The sequence below is a fragment of the Pocillopora verrucosa genome, chromosome 8 (assembly GCF_036669915.1).
Source record: "Pocillopora verrucosa isolate sample1 chromosome 8, ASM3666991v2, whole genome shotgun sequence".
Classification (NCBI taxonomy): Eukaryota; Metazoa; Cnidaria; class Anthozoa; order Scleractinia; family Pocilloporidae; genus Pocillopora; species Pocillopora verrucosa.
This window is the reverse complement of record NC_089319.1, coordinates 14,794,168-14,813,995: the sequence shown is the minus strand read 5'-3', so window position 1 is coordinate 14,813,995 and position 19,828 is coordinate 14,794,168. Positions and strand designations below refer to the sequence as shown.

General features: G+C 38.2%; 1 protein-coding gene across 3 annotated transcripts in view; it reads left to right on the top strand.

Moving 5' to 3' along the window:
• The window catches only part of LOC131786215 (BAI1-associated protein 3), a 36,232-nt gene extending 17,477 nt beyond the window's left edge, over positions 1-18,755 (top strand). For 2 of the 3 annotated variants that reach the window (XM_059103229.2, XM_059103228.2), the window contains 26 exons: positions 527-634; positions 1,785-1,889; positions 2,532-2,638; positions 3,242-3,359; positions 3,560-3,684; positions 3,800-3,884; positions 4,057-4,113; positions 5,425-5,522; positions 5,996-6,044; positions 6,779-6,924; positions 7,688-7,811; positions 8,560-8,628; positions 8,741-8,815; positions 8,994-9,098; positions 9,496-9,711; positions 10,049-10,117; positions 11,060-11,139; positions 11,547-11,613; positions 11,720-11,761; positions 12,050-12,121; positions 13,178-13,261; positions 13,429-13,507; positions 14,318-14,356; positions 14,807-14,927; positions 15,008-15,225; positions 17,395-18,755. In XM_059103229.2, the coding sequence (XP_058959212.1) occupies positions 527-634; positions 1,785-1,889; positions 2,532-2,638; positions 3,242-3,359; positions 3,560-3,684; positions 3,800-3,884; positions 4,057-4,113; positions 5,425-5,522; positions 5,996-6,044; positions 6,779-6,924; positions 7,688-7,811; positions 8,560-8,628; positions 8,741-8,815; positions 8,994-9,098; positions 9,496-9,711; positions 10,049-10,117; positions 11,060-11,139; positions 11,547-11,613; positions 11,720-11,761; positions 12,050-12,121; positions 13,178-13,261; positions 13,429-13,507; positions 14,318-14,356; positions 14,807-14,927; positions 15,008-15,225; positions 17,395-17,483 (2,547 nt within the window). In that variant the 3' untranslated portion in view covers positions 17,484-18,755. The remainder of the gene's footprint in view (positions 1-526; positions 635-1,784; positions 1,890-2,531; positions 2,639-3,241; positions 3,360-3,559; positions 3,685-3,799; positions 3,885-4,056; positions 4,114-5,424; positions 5,523-5,995; positions 6,045-6,778; positions 6,925-7,687; positions 7,812-8,559; positions 8,629-8,740; positions 8,816-8,993; positions 9,099-9,495; positions 9,712-10,048; positions 10,118-11,059; positions 11,140-11,546; positions 11,614-11,719; positions 11,762-12,049; positions 12,122-13,177; positions 13,262-13,428; positions 13,508-14,317; positions 14,357-14,806; positions 14,928-15,007; positions 15,226-17,394) is intronic. The other variant, XM_059103230.2, reaches the window with a different exon arrangement.
• Positions 18,756-19,828: the final 1,073 nt, after the last annotated feature.

Below are 19,828 nucleotides of genomic sequence, written 5' to 3'. Positions count from 1 at the left end.
CTTGTCGGTTTGTGGATGTATCTTATTTTGAACACACCGGAAGCACTGATGATGTCTTACCTTTCAAAAACTCATGAACTCTGCGATACCGGTGCAGTGCTCTACCAACTGAGCTAACAAGCCAAGTGGAAGCTGGTCATTATGTTGCTTCGTAATATATACAAATACAGCAATATACATTACCTGCTCTCTTGTCGGTTTGTGTATGTATCTTATTTTGAACACACTGGAAGTACTGATGATGTGCTACCTTTCAAAATCGTCAAGTTGGACAAAGTTAAGATTTGTTTCCAGCACTCAGGTCGCATTTTTTAACCGCTCAAATTCCCTACAGCCATTACCACCCTGCAAGTACGCGCAGTAAATGTTCTAAAATAGTTGTCTATTGTATCGACTTGTTAAATCATTGTTTAGTTCAAAGTTCAGTTATTTTAATGTGAACTGTCTGGTAGATGATTTTTTAACGCGTTTTTTTCGTCCAATATTGGATTTGCAGCTCATAAGCATTGGGTACAATCTCTTTCAGGAAATTCCAGCCGCTGGCATTGATGAGTGGTTCAAGCTTAAAGGACGTTCTTCAAAATCTCACGTGGATGGTCACTGTCATCTTAAAATTACCCTTACTACTGGAAAGGTAACTTACCGAGGCCCTGTAATTTCTCTTCAAGGCTGGCAAATTGTCAGAAGTAAAGATTTAAAACTAAAATCAAAGGAAGCATTCACACAAATTGAAAATAATTACTGAACTTCGCACAGACTCCGTTTTTCCCCTTTTCCATTTTGGATTTCTTTGTTCGATTTGTTTCCATTTTAACCAATTTTAATGATTTTTAAGTTAACTACTCCTGATTCGATTAATAATGGTAATAGAACCGAGCGGAGTCCAGTCCAGTCTGTAATCATAGGAGTGATTACCAAACTCGGACGACCGCGAAGCGGGAGCCCGCTTTGTTAATTACGAGTATGATTACAGACAGCCACAATTGGACGTCACGAAGTCCAGTTACCAATTAATCAAAACTATGATAAAATTTGAGAAAGAAACTAGACATCGGTTTACGTTTTAACAAAAAAGCAACAGTTAACTCGGCCAAATACGAGACAACAGCGTGTACATGAAGCGTTCTGTCCACCTACACAGGCATTTCGTGTTAACTGTCCTATTACACTGTCCAGTTACAAGCATGACGCGTACACTGTCCTAGTAGTCGGCTCAAATCGGGCTGGTATCTGTCTGTCGGGCTATATCTAATCACGTTCGAGAGTTTTGTAATATTTTTGGTTAATACGGTAATTGCATTATATTGTTTTGCCCATTCTCTCTGCCAGTTTGGCAGAAATTTATTCTTCAACAATATTTCTTCCGCAAAGTTACGGTTGGAATGACCTTTTCATATCGAGTGAATGTGGTTGAACCTTTATACAATAAAAAGTTGGATTGCTAGAGTTAGAAAAAAAGAGAGAAAAGATCTAAAAAAGAGTGTTATTTTTAACCAAAGTCGCGAAGAATGTTGCCAAATGTAGCCAACAGTCTTGTCGGTCAGATTAAGGGATATAGCGATTTATTACTTAGTGAGTTTATGACACCTTTTGTGCAGAGGTGCTAGATACTCCAATGAGATGGGAGATGTTATCATTTGTGGCTTTACAGCACTTGCCATATGAAAGACTCATATTTGAAATTATCAACTCGCTTAAAATTCGCTTGTTACCCTGTTTATAATTATAACAATACACCCTATATATATTGCTGAGATGATCTTACACTCATTTTTATTCTCAAGAAACCTGACATTCCATATGAAATCAAGCATCTTTATCCAACAACCCTGGATATCCATGGTGCGCTTTTAAGAGAATTTATTCATTATGGCTGTGAAAACTACCAGGTTAGCTTTAATGATATTTTTCTTCCTTTATAATCAATTTGTAGTAATGTAAGTGTAAGTCTTCAACATGAGCCATTGGCTCGGGGGATTGGGTAACCACCCCCTACGTTACCGACGTAAAATAAATTGTATTGTAATATCAGTGTGTAGTAATGCAGTAGCTGTGGACTGAATTATATTCCTAACACACGTAAGATAATGGAGAGGTCTGGACCTTTGAAAATGCTTTGCTGCTGTGATGTTATCGCGTTTCAGAGTGGGTGGCATGGCCCCACCTTTACAGTCACGTCGTATCCTTTTAGTAATTACACATTGAAATGAGTTATTAATAACTGAATTTTAGTTTTGAAGATAACGACAATGGTATCGGCAATTATTATTAATGATTCTTACAAAGATTTAGATGAAAAGAATGAGTAAAGTGAAATCTTTGTTTTAAGTATTTTTTAAAGGAAGAATTACATTGTGAATTAAATTGCCCATAAAACGAGCTGTATTTTCCAAACGATTGAAATACTCTTAAAATAATACCTTAATTATCCAAATGTTTTGGCCAAATGAAAGGTCTTACTATTGATATTGTTCTTTGAAAATTGGAACGCGTATATGTTGTGCGAAACGTCTGTGTTTGAACTTTCATAGGACACTGACAGCAAACGAAATTCAACTGAGCTCTGTCCACAAGCGGAGTTCATTCTTCATCAACATGCTCTACAGAATGAGTTAAACGATCTTCAACAAGTCAGCATGTGAGTTATTAGTTGATTTTTACAATTTCTTTGCCTTATTCTATTTCTTCTCGGCACAAACGAATGAGGTACCAAGAGATGTTCACATGGGATACATTGGTCGCTAAATCAGAAAGCAGAATTAATATGATTATGTAATATAAACATTTGCTAGGTAGTAAAACCGACCGAAGGGTAATTTTTACAAGTGACCGTGTAAGTCTGTGTAACTGAAAGAGTAATTCCCCGCAAACGACCGAATGAGTGCATAGAACTGACATATTACTATGTTTACAACCGATCGAATTTGTGCATAAAACGAGCAGAATAATTTTTTTGCAACCAAAGGGATTAGCCCGTATACCTGTCAGAGTATTAAGACCAAATGTGTGGGAGGCACAGCTTGACGCGTGAAGTTTAGAACTGGGCGACTATAAATGCGTAAAGACTAAATTTTACAACTGACTGAAAAGACTGTGCACAACTGACAGAGTGATATTTCCAAGTGGCCTTTAAGTTAAAACTATCACTACTATTTTTGTTTACAGAAGAAATGTGATATGAAGAAGCAAGTTTTCAGATCACTTATTTGCATTGATTTATTAAATTTTTACATGTTTTTAGTCGCTGGATGCTCTTCAGTCACCATCACTGGCTTGAGCCAATGAAGTACAGCTCTTTAAACGTATTAGTGAGCACTCTAAAGAAGGAATGGAAAACTGGGGCACTCAGCCAACGAGAGGTACATGTGAAAATGAGTGTAAGGAAAACAAAGTTAGAACTGTGGAACTTAGGTTTAGAGATGCTTTTTTTTCTAGGATGAATTTCAAACTAGTTTCAAGCTCTTTACTTAGCTGAACCCGGACTATTATTGGTTGTAGCTGTGATTGAAACTTGTAAATTATTATGCGATAACCTGCATCTTGCTTCTACATGTTTCAGGAACATTCATTGGTCAAGTCGTTAAAGATATTTACAGATAACTGTTGGAGGTTATTGATAAAATATAGAGACGTTTTCCCTGCCACAGATAAAGGAAAGCTCAGTCGCTTGATAAATTTACTGGAGTAAGTTTATCCTACCATACGAACTCACCTCATTTTTCCATTATAGATCTTCTTCCTGGATGCGGCCACAACCATTGATGTGCTACGTTTCTTTTGTTTGTTTGTTTGTTTGTAGGTGTTTGTCAAATTTATACAAGCTCGAAGTTTTCAAGAATTCAATTAAGGAACCATTGAATGTTCAAATGTCAAATCTTCTTAAAGTGAGTGAGAGCAGCAATTTATCCGTTTTAGAGGGCATCCTCTGATAAGTTTTAGGTGCTATGAAAAAACTCAGCCTTACAAGTTTTGAACTTCTTTAAAGAAGCTGACTGGCAACTGATAACCTTTAATTGTACATATGTTGTTTACCCCTCTCGGTAACTTTTGATACAGGAATCAGCCCTTGCTTGGTACAAGAAAGTGTATGCATGGAAGGAGCCTCAGACAAAGGTATGTTCCCCAAACTTTTGAGCCTTGATTGTTGTACTGTTTTATCCTTATAAAACCTGCCCATAGCTCGTAATTTTGGGGGTTATCGTTGGTTGCGGGGCAAAAATTGTTTCCGTCAAAATCACACAAATTTCGGACTTAGGGCAAAACCAAACGAGTTTCGTCTGGATCACAGACTTTGCCTAAGTAAAGAAAAAGGTGCGTGCCCCTAGGCTCTTTTGTCAAGGTATTCCCTCCTAGAATAAAGACACCAACTATGCTCGCCGTGAATTCCTACTCCTTCATCAAAGTTCTCTGTCACCAACCTGATGAAGATGCAGCGAGAAGCAGGAAAAGGGCAAACCCATTTTCATTTATTCGTTGGGCGTGTCAATCCTCAATTCCACGGACAAGGATCAGGGTTTATTACACAATTACGAAATAATAAAAAAAAACCGCCAGTTTTCGGCAGTTTCGCGTAGAAGAGGAGAGCTTGAAGCTAATATTGACTTCGCATCCAACTGTCAGCTGGAACTTCAATTTACAGTCACTATTATTAAACAGAACTGATGTTTTCGACCAAAGCTTATGCAAATTATCATGGGGTTTGAGCTTCCGTCCTCTTTTGTGAAACACTTACTCATATAAATCTTACTTTTGATTCTTACTATTCTCCTTACTTTTAATCCTGATCACGCAAACGTGGCCAGCTTGTATCTAATTTCTTCCCCCGTGTCGACTATGCCTTCTACTCAAAACGTAGGTTTGGTTAACTTTGCACTTTGCTTGAGACTAGTAATCGTCCTGATGCATGACGCTCATCTTGTAAGTGGGAATCGGACAGTATTCTTCCACGCGTAAGCCTTCTATGTGAAGGCGCATCGCAAATTTTTTCTTGTGTTTATTATTATTTGTTTGTTTGTTTCGATGGAAGAGACCTCTTTTCACTTCCATCTAATCTTTGTTCTATCATTCTGTGGCTTCAACTCACTATTCCTTGATTTCATGCTTTCACCTGATTGTATCTCTTTATGTGGAAACCCTAGGGCCATCTTGTTAGCTATGGGACGCGTTTACGTTGTGATGAATGCCAAACAGCCATTCATGGCTTATTTTCTCACCATTATTTTTCATAGTAAGTTCTGGTAGCATGTGGACAACATGTGGCTTCACTGTACATGCTGTGCACACAATAAGACATGTTTTCCGAAATAAGTTGATTTTGTTCAAAAGAGTGCTTGATTACTTGTTCAGATGAAAAATTTGTATACGGGGTTTTGACCATGCTAAGATTTCGTTGTAAATTTGACTACGTTTATTTTTGCTCTTTAGAACGAAGAGGCTATGCTATCAGCTATGGTGGATGTTGCTGAATCTCTAGTAACAGACATGTTTCAAGCCAAGGCCTGTTACAGAAAGATATTCGCAGTGTTAGTGTTCATTGAAGGTTTAGCTGCGATCCACACAACGCAATTTATGCTTTTAAAGTGTTTGTAGTGGCTCGTGGCAAAGTTAAGATTTTGAAATCTGAAAACCGACAACCTTGGGAAATGCATAGAGAGATCCAATTTCAGTTGACCGAGAACATGCAAAGAAGGTTTTGCACGCCTTTCCCCCTTTAATGTCCGGATCATACTGAAACGCAGACTTGTGTCAATTTGAACGGTTATCTAACGTCGTGAATTGGGTGAAAAGGGCCAGAATAGCAAAATTTTCTAATCCTTTTTGCTACGAATCTTTCGTGCGAGAATAGTCTCTAGTCTCAATGATGTGGCTACTGAAAGGGAATGGAGGCGAATGAATGATACGATAAAACTATCGAGGGGCCATTTTGAAGAAACTAAAAACATAAGTTTCAACTTAATATTCTACCGTTCAGTTATGTTTTTATTTTTTGCACCAGAACGGGAGTGAAGTATTTCACTACAGTTTACAACCAGTTGGAATTAATGGTAAGTGATGAAATTATCCTTTTTCCCATTGTCTTTTCAAAAATGTTGTGGTTCTTGTTATTTAGAGTTTGGTCTCTCGTTTGTTTGTCTGTTTGGCTATATTTTCTATCTTTAATGATTAGGTTATCAACAAATTGATAGATCATGTGTCATAGCGTTTCGAAACTTAAAGCAAGTTAGTATTTCAGTCAGGATCTGGAGAAGCATGAAAAAAAATTGTAGCATTTTCCGCTTCTTCCTTTCAGTTTCTCATAGAACGTATTTAATGTGCGAAGAAAGTGTCGATGACACTTATGTTTTGCGCGTTGTGTCAGGCGTAAAGGGGTCGACTCCTAACTAAGGTCACTGTTAAGTATTTTCCTTTTTGCGTCCAGAAATACTTGGGTAACCCTTTGGTTCAGAAAAAAGTGCCGAAGGTATCGTGAAATTTTCTAATGTTATATATTTTTTTGTTGGTTCTATGTTGTTTAGCAGGTAATGTAGTGTTAACAACTGAGTTGAAAACGTAAATTAGCCACCGTAAAGGGTAAAAAAGCCGACGTTTCGAGCGTTAGCCCTTCGCCAGAGCGATTGGAGGAATTGTGGGTTGAAACGTCAGCTTTTTTACCCTTTACGGTGGCTAATTTTCGTTTTCAACTCAGTTGTTAACACTAAATTACCTGCTATACTCTCCCACCGACGCAGCACCACAGTTCCTTTAGAAACTTACCCCTGTATTTATCTATTTTGTTTAGCTTGCATCTGATGTTCACAACACTATGGGGAATGTCAACAAGCGTCTTAAACAGGAAGGTGGCGCTGACATTGTCGGAGAGAAGCTGTTTTCATTATATTTGGCCGTGAAGGAAGTCATTAGTTACCGGAGCATAGGAGAGTCAATGTAAGAAAACAAATCATCGTCAGTGCTCTAGAACTAGTACACTGACACGCTTTAAAGTGCTGGCAAAGAAAGTCCTTTTTCGTAAACTTAATCGCTCTTAAAGTAGAGCGGAAAATGATCTGTGGAAAGATCGATAGCTTTAACTCTTTGTCTAAAAATGGCCCAAATCTTGTTAGCTAAATTTGTTATCGCGAAGATGTGAACACTTCTGATACTGAGACTGAAAGTTATAAAGGACAGCAAGAAGACCACAGATAAATATAAACAAACAAATAAAAACAATACAAATAAAGAGAAGATATCTGCTATAAACACTCTTCTTCGCTTCATTGAAGTTAATTACATAACAAATGAACTAAATTAATCCCACTTGCCCCAGAACTTTTTTCTTTTTTTTTCTATTTTTTTTCAGTTTAATGAAAACTCGTGGTCGAATCGAGAGAAACTTCTAGTTGCTTCGACAATAACCTGCCGCTATTGATGCTGATGTAATATTTCAATTTAAATGTCCTCAACCTTTCTTGAGCGGTCTCCCTTAAATTAAAAGTTATTTAAAGTTCAATACATTTGTCTTTGAAGAAACATGTTCTGTCTGAGTTGCTCGCACCCTCGAAAATACCTTACGGTGGAAGCCCTTTGAACAAGCTTGGTCCGAATGCCATATGATAAACTAACCTCTAACTTGCTCGACCGTTCTGAGAAATGTTTGCACTCGGCCAGAAACAGGCCTATATAACAAGGTTCCATAATCATTATGTTTCAGGCCAGACCATGTGTATGCCCTGGATGACTATCATGGGTGGTTCAAACAGTCTATTTTACGTTGGCTCGATATTGCGCAAGTTAAGGCCAAAGAAAGAATTAAAAGAGCAGTTGAAATTGACAAGGTAAGTCTAGAGGGTTCAATACCGTGTTCCTTTATATTGGGGCTATTTAATGTGGAGTAATGGAAATCCAGGACTAAGGCGAATAAATAATCTTAATTTTTCTGTACCTCAAAGGACTTTTTCTATCCTTCATCTCTCCCGAGCACGTCCCCTCTTTTGCATAATGATGTTACTTCTACCAGTTTTCCCAATGACATAGCGTCATGAATTGAACAATTAAGTATTAGCTAGAAAAATAGCGACTAACAAAACATTTTCTGTTTGATGAGAAATTGTGACGAGACAAAAGTAAAAACAGGGCTGAATTGTAATTGTTCAGGAAGCAGTCAGTAGTTATCTAGCCGGTCATCGACAAAAGTTTTGTCAACCATTATGTGAATTGTCTCCGGCGCCGTGAGGCACATTTCGAAACAAGAAGGTTACATCATAGGACAAAAAAATCTCGCCATTGTTTGTCAAAAAAACCGACAGATGCCCGTTACCATATATTGTTTATTTATTTTATTGTTTATTTTAGCCATGTTTAATTATAATACATCAGAAGAAATAAAAGGAATTACTCATACAGTGATACAATATAATATGATATAATATAATATAAACATAATATAACTAAATATATTAATTGCCGAAAATCCTCAATGGGTTGATGAACCACCATACCTTTACCGGGGGAAACTTGCCGGGGAATCGCAAGCTTCAAACTTCGATAAAGGAAAAAAAATTTTTTTTAACTTTGATCATTTAGATCTTGAGGATTGATGCAAGTGTTAGTCATTCAACTTCAGCCATCGATGGAGTTGGTTGCTTTTACCAGGTATATGAACAGAGTTAGGTGTATGGCTTGTGTCTCTCTCCCCACTTGTTTGCTTCCTTCTTTTTGACTGACTTTGTCGCTGTACTTGTAAATCCATTTTTGTTCCTCTTAGATTCGAGAATTCTGGAAGAAGTTGGCTTGGCCGGACCCATCTGGATCCTACGTGTTTGTCATGCACATCACCAACGTAAGTAAGATGCCTGTAAACACTTATGGTGCACTTCACCGAGACGATATGATTAGAATAATACTGTAATCCTCTTTCGGGAGTTTATCAAATGGTCTCTCTGATTTAAAAACAACGTTTAAATGGTAGGTACCTAACGTTATACATAAGTGACAAAAAATGAAATTTTATACCACAGCAAATTTGTAGCAGTGGATCATACTACGCTGATCTTCTGTTCGACAAGATGATTAAAAATAACTATTATGACAAGGATCCTTCTCAGTTTGACGTCAGTGAACAGGTATGTTCAACCCGAATCTCTGAATAGATACGCTTCTTTTGAGTCATGTGCTCTGATCAAAAGTGGCCAACAACAATATTCCTTCTTTTTATCGCTCTTCATTCTATCGTTAGCTCTTTTTGTCGTATACTCTCAAAACTGAAGGTTGGCAAATTAATTTCTTTGTCGCTATTGTGATGCCAATGAACACTATTCTATGAAAATAACGTTTCAAAGAGAAATTTGATAACTTACAATATAACTTGAGAAATTTTAACAACCTACACTTCTTTCCTTTGTATGTGGTAATCCTTGTGATCAACAAAATAAGTTGAATGACGAGGCAGCTAACTTCGTGAAACTTCATAGATAGTCCTTTTAAGTATGACGTTTTTGTATTCTCTATTAAATCTCTCAGTTATGTGTTACCTTGAATAACATTGAATACATGAGACTGTGGTTATCGAAACTGCCTGAGATGCTGGGCTGGGAAGATGTCATTAACGCCTTGATAACAGCGCATGGTGAAAGAGGTGGAAAGCATGCACGCTCAGCTCTGGAAAATATGCTATGTAGTGCAGACGACGACATGCTTAATAAGGTTGCCGATGCTATTGAGCACATTGGGCACCGGGTTCGTATACAGTGGTTCATTTTAACTTTATACTAGTGAAAAGGTGCGTTCTTTCTTCTTATTCAGCGCGTTTGTCGCGCTTGCTCAAAAGTTTACCAGGACGCGTGAAAGGGCCCTTCGCGCTTCCTTGTAAACATCCCGTCAAGCTTTCGTCTTTGAGATATATTCCCTTGCGCTCCATCAAAACAGTGCCCTTTCTTCTCTAAGAATATAGTTTTGTCAGTGCATTCTTCTCGAGTTTTCGCTATCCTTTTGGTTCCTCTCGTTCATATGTATTTTTGTATTTCGTTTTTATCCCTGTTCTTCTGGTAGACTCTTTGATTTTTTTCCTTGATAGATGGGGGTCGATATCAAGAGATTTGTTTTTCAACTGTGCTGTGCCCCAGAAGACACGCCAGCTGAAGAAGTAAGTTTCATTTATGAAGATTTAGACGAGATGATGATTAGATCCTCAAAGGGATGTTTTTCAGCGTTCGTGTTAAGTTGTTTTAATCAAACCACTAACCCATAGAGTAGGTCAATAACGAGCTCCGTATCTCCGCAATAGTGACAAAAGCAGCTAATTTGTAGGGAAAAAAAGACATTTTCTTAAATATTGTAAAGTGGATATTCATAGCTGTCATAGGACGCCCTTATTTTTAAAGCATCCTCTTGAAATTGTTTAGATCGCCAAAAATGACAGCGAGGATTATTTCATCGTTTGATTTACTTTCCGCCGTTTTTCTTTAATGTTTTCAGATTTACCGTTATGATTCCATTTAGCTCCCGGGGCGATTATTTATTATTGGTACCTCAAGGGGGGAGGGCGCTTAAACGAAACATGGCGCTTATTCCTTGTTCAGGAATCAGCAATTGCAGTAAGATGAACCGTGGTTAATCTCAATGTACACGTACTCTACCGGTGCTGTCACTAAAACAGGATAGGGTCGCTTATTGGTATATGGGCGCTTACTGGAATGAGGATGCTTTATCAAAAGGGGTACTTATTAGAATCGGGGCACTTATTAACATAATCAAATTCAAAGGAGGCGCTCACAATCGAGGGGCGCTTATCTGAACGAGGACGCTAAATCGAATCGTTGCAATTGCGTTCATGGAAAGAAGTGAACGACTATTATTTCGAGCACCTATCCGTTATTCCAGTGGAATTTTATTCAAACAATATATTTTGATTTTGCAGCTGCAACATTCTTGACAATTTGTTTTGGCTCTGTCAATCAGAAGCATATAATCTAGGTTACATGCTTCTAATCAATTCGTGGCGTGAAAATGTCGTCATATCGAATTTGGAATATTGAATGTTATGGCTAATATCAACTTGACAATTTTTTTGTTGTTTCACTTTAAGGTTGTGGTTCCTTTACTCAAATACTTGGACGATGATCTCATGGTTCTGAATACAAGCGTCGTCAAATCTGTGTTTCACAGGTAAAATGTTCACATCCAGATAAACTGCTTCATATCTGTCACGTCTCGTGGTTTGCATACGGCATGAATTAAGCCCTTTACATGATCATTGGTTTCGCAAGGCAAAAATTACCCTTTTTTTGGTTCTCGTCTTATTTGCAATAATGTTGAAAACGTTCAGTTGGATATCAATCCTGAGAGCTTAGTGTTTAAGATTATGCAGCTTGATATTTCGAAGGAATTTCGTTTCTTCCTTCAGTGTTTACTCGAACCAGGTGAAACTTGGACCAAAACTGTCCAAATTGTCATCTTAACAGAACTGCAAAGAAGCTGCAACGCCAATTCTCGTTTACCATCCTAGTTCATTTCCTTGTTGAATATGGACACTTTTGAACTAGTTGAGAGTTATTCGTGTTCTTGGTTCACAGAATTCTCCATTTCATTTGGGAAATAGTGATTGAAAACTTCAGTAATGGTATTAAAGCAAACGGAGGGGTAAGGTCATTGATGATACATTACAATTTCCTTCTATTTGTTTGACTTAACATGTTTTGCTATGATTCAGTAAGTTATGAAGAGTTAATTATTCTTTTTTCATTAGAGAACTGCGTCCTTCTACCAAAGACAATGCGAAGCACTTGAGGTGAGACTCTTGGCGAGACGTAATCGTGTATCTCTTGCCTCTTTTGGAGAGCTGGAAATATCTTGTGAATTTAATAAGATCATTTTGTTATCTTCCCGTTAACATTTCGTCGCTCGGTAATGTTTGAGATACGCTTTGAGATATGCAATTTCTTCTCTCGTGCTCAACTTGTTACGCGTATGTAAAGTGTAAACACAGCAAAGAGAAATTCCAAAACTCCAATGACTCAAGTAATGTTTTTTTGTACAACTTTACAACTGATTGGAAAATTCTGTCTTTTGTTTTTAGATAGTGCAGAGTTTCTTTTACGCCGATGGAGTTGGGGTTCCTTTGGAACGTCTGCAGCTGGGAAACTATAAGGTACCGTTGAAATATTTACATGTGGCATAACAACAGCTCACTTTTTTACTCTTTAGTTCATTGCATGAACATTAAACGATTTTAATCATTTGTGCAATCAAAATGGTTTGCTATCTCGTGCTTATGGACGCTACCCCTTAGCGGTTGAATAATCAGTGATGTTGAAACCAGAAACCGTTTTTCTTATGAGGCTTTTCCGACAAGCCCGCAAACAGTAACCTACACTGAAGGTGTTACCGATAGAAAAAAACTTCAGACCAAGTCTTCTCAAATTGTCCCAAATGTACTGAATTCTTCATTGCTGAATTCTTTTTTCAACACGAGTAAGTTATTTCAAAGCTAATGTACTTTAATCAACTGAGTTGATAACGTAAACTGGCTACCATAAATAGTTTCTAAGCCGACTTTTTGGGCGTTGGCCCCTCGTCAGACCCATGACGAATGGCTAACGCTCGAAACGTCAGCTTAGAAACTCTCCACGGTGGCCATTTAAGTTATCAACTCAGTCAATAAAACCAAATTAACATGTTATGCTCCCCCACCGACGCCGCACCAGTCCAACCAATCTGTTTTAGTCTGGGTACAGCCCAGAATACGACTCAACTTTTGGTGAGTTTTTCCTTAATTGGAAATTCTATAAATGTCGTGACTCCTAACTTTTGCACAGGTTGTGCTCAGTGTTTCAAGCGAACATTGTTACGTTTATTTGAGATTCCAATTCTTCACACTTTTTAGCCAACTAGTCTCAGCATTTCCTTTGTTTCGGAGTTGTTAAAGAACAGCCCATAGATATTGCGAGCTTGCAAACTCACGTGCACTCTACATACTGTTACCATAGCCATATCCACTGGAAACTCGGGACTTTTCCCATAACATTTTGTCTCACCGATCACTCTTGGCCCATGGAGGGGTTTTTGAAGATCGCCATCAACGCCAGAAAAGTGTAGCAAACGTTCCCATAAGCCGCTACCTATTAAGTCTTAGAGTAGTCGCATAAATATCTCGAAACGGGAAAGTTTCTTTAAGAGAATTTCCACGCAAAAATTGTTTCGTTAGATTTTGGTTGAAACCCTCGCCTTACGCAAGATGTCCACAACAGAGTTAATCCAACACTACTTTGCCGAGAGGTGTGGAGAACAGGTACAGTCAAGAGCCTTTTAGATATTATTCTCTCTTTTTGATACATGAAGAAGTAAAAAAAACCTCAAATTCACAGAAAAGCTTTAGTGTGAGAGATCGTTTGTATTTTGAGTTTTTGCCACTGTTATGGAGCTCATTTTTTTGCTTTGTTGTGGCTTCTTTGTAAGGAAACTGCCGAAGAGAAATATGGAGCCGTAACATTTAAAGCTTTCTATGATTTTAATAACCAGAAGCTTCAAGTTGAAGGTAGATTATAATCATTTTTTCTTTCCTTCTCATTTTAAGTCATTTTAATCTTCGCCTTCCTTTTCGGCTGAAGGCGAACGCTTCTTCAGAACAGAGAAAAACAAGAAAAACTATTACGGGTCAATAATATCCCAGTAACAATAATATTTGTACACAGTGCCTCTCGATACGTTTTAATCAGATTCGAAAATTTTTTTGCGTGAAAATAAATTTAGTAAGCTTCCATTGTAATATCAAAACAGTGAGAATCTGACAAACCAATAATTTTTTTCGCACTTGTTGGATACGACATTGGTTACGTGTCTTTGTCATCTCACATCCAACGCGCATTTTTGGAATATTTTTCAATCAATGTATTCTCTGTATATTCAGTATCAAGAAACTGGTGGCCTCCTTGACCTGACCAAGGTTTTAACGTTTCTTAGGCACCCTCTGGCTCTTCACCAAGTCAGTGGCGGATCCAGACCTTGAGCTAAAAGGGGAGGGGGGCGGTTTTTTTTGTCGCTTGCCCTGCCAGCTTTTCTTCTGTCTAAGATTCTTTTTTTTTTTTTACCCATAAGGAGGAGGGAGGGGAGAGGCAGGCCCCCGGGTCCCTCCCCTAGATCCGCCACCGCAAGTATCAGCCCTAGCTTTCTGCTGATACCCAGTTTTACCTAGGAGTGGAAAGAGGCACTCTGAGACAAGTGACATAATGACCTGGTCAGGGTAGAACCCGAACCTGATCTGGTCCAGTGTGCTAAAAACTAGATGAGCCTTTGCCTAACAATTGATTTGTTATGAGCAGTGCAAACACATTCTTTCTTCTTACAGTGCTGAATGCAAAGAACCTTCCACCACTAGATACTAACGGTAAGTATACCGAGTTTATCTGGACGTTTTGAAGGTCCTACATTTTGACTTTCGATGTTATGCTGTGACTGTGTAGTCTCCGCTTTTCAGTACGGATGAAGAACAGCGATGAGAGGTAATGCCTAACTAAAACCAACCTCTCAATTCAAAGTTCAGCCAAAGTCACTCACTTAATTATCCAAATAATACCGAAGGAGACGAACTGTAAGTATCAGTGAAATAGAAGAGTGTCGTCAGGACAAAAAGTTTGTTTATTGAAAATTTTGAGATTTTTTGCTCGAGAAGCATTCAGCCTTGAGCTGACCACGTGAAAAAGTAGCTTTTTCAGCCAGTAACGTCGGTTATTCCTGTTTGGTATCCATTGTTGACTTTACCTTTACTGCTTTTAAGCTGTAATTAAAATTAGTAATTGTAAGTTTTTTTTTCTCTTTTTCTATCCTTTTGCATCAGGGCTGTGTGATCCGTATGTGACGGTGGAGCTTTTGCCAGAAGATTTTTACGGAAAGGAGATGAAAAAAACGGAAATCATCAAGAACACTTTGTTTCCACTTTTCGATGAGCAGTTCGATTTGTAAGTACAATTATTACTTGATTTGGTGTTGATTTTACTGATTACTGCCAAACACTTAGGTGTCAAATTCCCTCCTTAAGTGATGTTGAGCCGGAGTTGCTGAGAGAGACTGGTTCCTGTTTACACTTGACCGTTATGGATTATGACGTATTTTCAAATGACGATATTGCTGGTCACGTGTACTTCAACTTGAATAACGTCTGCGGTTTGCGGGAAGTTGTGGAAGGAGGCTTTACTAACGTACCTCAACAAACACGAAATATCTTCCATCCTAAGCCTGGAGGCCGGTACTTTGAAGGTAAGGATTAAGGATTGCAAGACTAAGGTTTTGTTTTAGAATAGTATGGGGCAAAACTGATATCTTTCCCATACCCAACAAAGTTCCAGGCCCATATTTATTCGTTGTTTCCATAGGTGATGGAGATAATTGCGAGTCGCGCAGAACCTAGACATCAAGATTAGAAATAAAAATCGGTGGATCTTATGCTCTTGGTCTGATCTTTTAGGGACGGTGTCGGTGAAACTTTTGCCTGAAAACGATTATGACAGGGAGATTAAGCGCAAATGTTTTTGAGGCAACCGAGAGTTGAGAGTTCTTATCCTTTCACCTTTTATGACAGCAGCGTTTGGTTTGAAATGCAATGGTTGGACCTTCCTGCGGATCTGTTAAGCCTGGTTCTCACTAGCGACTTAAGCACATGCGCAAGCACAAGCGCAGGCACAAACGTAAGCTCGAGGTAATCATGTCGAGTGAAAACGAACGTCGTAAGGCATAAGCTTAAGAATCATAGCACAAAATTTTTACTAGTTACAAGGCTTCGTTGATCTCGACTCGGCCGATATGGCGGCAGACACCTAAAAGCGTCGAGTCCTGTTGTTTCTTCTATTCTTGCGACGAAGAAAGCGAAAACGGTTACAAAAGAGGAGAAAAACAAATGCCTTTGGGTTAGGGATCTTTTTTAAGAAAGGAGAAGCTAAGGTGATTTTTACAACCTCGTGGAGGAGCTACGACTTGGAGATCGTGAATATTACTTCAGGTAAGCTTATATACAGAGATGGAAAGTTTTAAAATATTCAATATAAACGGGTAAACTTTGTATGTTTACTTTACTCTCTGTTAGCTCCAGAAAGTTAAGGTGAGCTTTCTGTTTCCCTCAGCTGATTGAATGAAATTCAGTTTTATACAAATTGTCCAAATTGTCATCACTGATGAACTGTTATTTTGGCTTTTACCACCTCAATTGTAGATACTAACGCATGAGCCCAGAAAGATTCAAATATCTGTTGACCCTGGTTGGCCCCTAATTTCCAAGAAGACTACTAAAATGAGAGAGCCCATTTCTGCTGCAGAACGCTTAACCCTCAGTGGGTATGATCAACAATCATTAGCTTTCAGTTACTGCCCTGGCTGGACCACTGTTAGCCACATTCTGAGAGAGACATGCGGTGCAATTTGGAAGGCCCTGGGAGACATTTATGTAAGACCACCAAGTTCGCCTGATGACTGAAGAGAAATTTCAAAGGAATTCGAAGACCTGTGGAATTTGCCTCACTGCGTTGGTGCAATTGATAAAAAACATGATAGTATGAAGTGTCCACATAAAAGTGGATCTGTATATTACAATTATAAAAGCTCTTTTAGCCTTGGCAATTTGTGATTCTCACTACAATTCTACTTTGGTAGATATTGGTGACTGTGGGGAGAAATTTTACTCTCGATTAATTACTCCAGCCAAGAAAAAAAAGTATTTTGGATATATAGTTTCAACGATTCTTTTCGCTTCTCACCTTAGAAAATAACATAGATTGCAGTAAACTGGCAACTTAACGAAACATTTTAGAATGAAAAAATTTAAGATGTGAGAAATCCTGAATTGAAAGAATCGCATCCACCATTGGTCTTTACATTTCACTAAGGAGGAATTACAAATCACTCATATTACCTTTCGTCATGCCCATTTCCTTGCCAACTTGAGTTCGCGCTTGTGTAAGTCTTTACACCCCTTGTCATTCAAGACTCGATAGTAGCGAACAACCTCGAAAAACTTTTTATCAAAGTCTAAAGCGATGTCGTTGAAATGCTCAGGCGTAGGGGAAAACTAGAGCAAGTGCTATAATTGGCCAGAAATAAAGTAGACTTCCTTGCGCTTGTGCGGCGGTTTGTTCTCACTCAGAATACACGAACGCAAGCACAAGCACAAGAAAAGGTAAAATTTTTTTGATCCTTGTGTTTTAGCTTGCGCTTGTGTTTAAGCTTACGTCGAGGCCTTTTTCACGGTGAAATAAGAACTGTTATGCTTGCGTTTGTGCTTGCGCTTATGCTTGCGTCCCTAGTGAAAACCAGGCTTAAGCGTCAAGGCATGCCATAATCAATACCATTCCTATCCCAGTAATACTTCGCGTCTTAAAACACCTTTGCTTAAGTTCTTTAATGTCAATTTCCTTACCAAGGGGTTTTTCTTTTCAGTTTTAGAGTCACGGGATGACGAAAAGGCTCAACGGTTTGCGAAAGCAGAGATTGACTTGCACGAGAGAACAATCAGCGCACATGTGTGAGGAACCAGGTTGGCCATGACGCAACTTCAGTCTCTGTCTTGTTAAGAATTTAAGCAATACTTCGTCATTTAGCTCACTTGGCCTGCTAACTTTCTGAGATGAACGATTTCAAATCATGTTTACCAAAGAGGTAGCAAGAGCCATCAAGCCCGCAAATGACGTGTTTCGAAAGAGACCAAGCAGAATGGTGTGAAAAGTTAATGTCTCAGTAGATTGTAAACCGTTTCATCTCTTTGTTTATATTTAACAAATAGAGAAGCCTTGACTGTTCTCTGTTCCGTTGTAAAGCACGCAGGAAGCGGCTAGAGCACGAAAGAAGTGCAGGAAGAAACGCGAGTCGTAGTCGTTTTACTTTCAATTTTCAATACAAACTTTATTTCCAGAGCAAACAACTGTGTCGTCATCATGCTCTATTCTCTCACAAAGTACGCCACAATAAGCCAATCAGAATTCCTGTTAGAATGGTTCAAATAATCCCATTGGCTGTACAAGACTGAAGTTGTCAAAAATGTCAAACAATCAAAGTTCACTTTCTGCAATAGTTTACAAACTCAGTAATTCGGCAGGTCAAATTTAACACTTTTGCCTGAAGTCTTTTAGTCTATAATATCCAGCGAAATCCGGTCGAATTGACTGGCTTCAACTCAACGCATCGGAAAGGATATCAGAGCAAGCTCTTAGTTGTTCTCTCAGAGGGCGGCAGATGTAATTTCTGAGGCTTAGTTGACTGCTTTATTTTTTATCATTCCTGTTTTGTTCTGTTTTGTTTTTGAACACGAAACTATATATACGACACGAGTGTTAGCTGTGTTTAATTTTTATTACCGTAAGTAAGCTTGAAATATGAATGTGAAAACCATCAAAATTTGGAATGTCCAATTTGTTTATTCATTGAGGATTTTTTGTCTCTGCTCACGTTATAATAACATAAATTACTGCGCCTGGCATGTTCACAAACCTTTATTTGGTTCATCTGTTGCTATTGGCCGACTTACCTGTTCCGAAATTTCACTCTCAATCAAAGGAAAAAAACTAGAGATAAGTCCCGGAAAAGGTCGGACATAGTACAATTTGGCAGACGGTGTGACAGCTTTAGCTCAGCTCTATACTCTTATAGAGCATGCTCTTTCAACCAACGACAGCGCGCGTTATATCCGAACTTTTTTATGGTAATATATAGACTTGTGTATTACAATTTCTGTTAGAACTTGAATAGAACCTGTGGTTAAAGCTATTCGTTCAACACTGAGTAAAATAAACTATTACAATGTCTTAAAAGAGTAAGGCATCTTCATTAACTAGTAATGCTGCTCACTGTCTTGGTGGTTAAGGCAATGGGCTGTTGAAGTCCTAAATGTAATAACTGTCCTAAATGTAATAAAGTCCTAAATGTAATAACATTTGGTCCTAAATGTAATAAACTCCTAAATGTAATAACATTTAGTCCTAAATGTAATAAGCCACCAATGCAATCGTTCAACTCCTTCAGTGCATAGTTGTTATGGCGGACATCCACACTGAGATGTTAGTGACAGCTGTTGCACCAAAAAAACCGCTGACCAGTACACATGTCACATTACGGGCTCGCTGATATCAATCAGCGTCTTTTTACTTGCTAGACATCATGGTTCATAAAGCGGTTTATTGATCGAGTAGAAGAAAATCATTTCCAGCCCAAAGTGGGCTAGTGCTTGGCTGGAAGCTTAATAGGATGGAATAGATTGGTACGAGATTATTAATTTTTTGGAAAAGACATTGACTACAATCGATGATGAACTAGCTTGCTTTTGTTGATGTTATCGTTCGTGTTAAAGTCTTTAGTAGTGATGCACCATTTTAGAGCAGTTTGAATGATTTCGCTGTGTCACATGTTAATCCAAAAGAAAATTATTATTATCAGTAGCGTTACTGAAATTTTGCACATCAATGTTATCCAGTGTCGGTTGATTTTAATGAAGCATTTGAGTTCATTTTTAAGAATGACTATCCTGATTTATTCAATTTTGAACTTAGGGTATTGCATTTCTAGCCCACTATGGCTTTACTCCACCTCAGTAATCAGTTCATGTACCATATGACTATAAGTGGAAACTGTTGAGTTTTCTTTTTCATTCATCTATATATCTATTCATTTTCTCCCCTCACGGCGGGGAGAAGAGATGAAGATAAAAAATGAAATATAAACTTGAGATCAACTTTAAAATATATTTTTTTCCCAATATTTCGGTTCGGGAACTGATGAACCCGTCAGATGCTAAAGGAAAAAAATGAATGGTTCATTAGACCGTCAACTGACCATCATGTGTTGAATGTCGTAGCTCAATGGTTCAATTTGACTCTTGCGT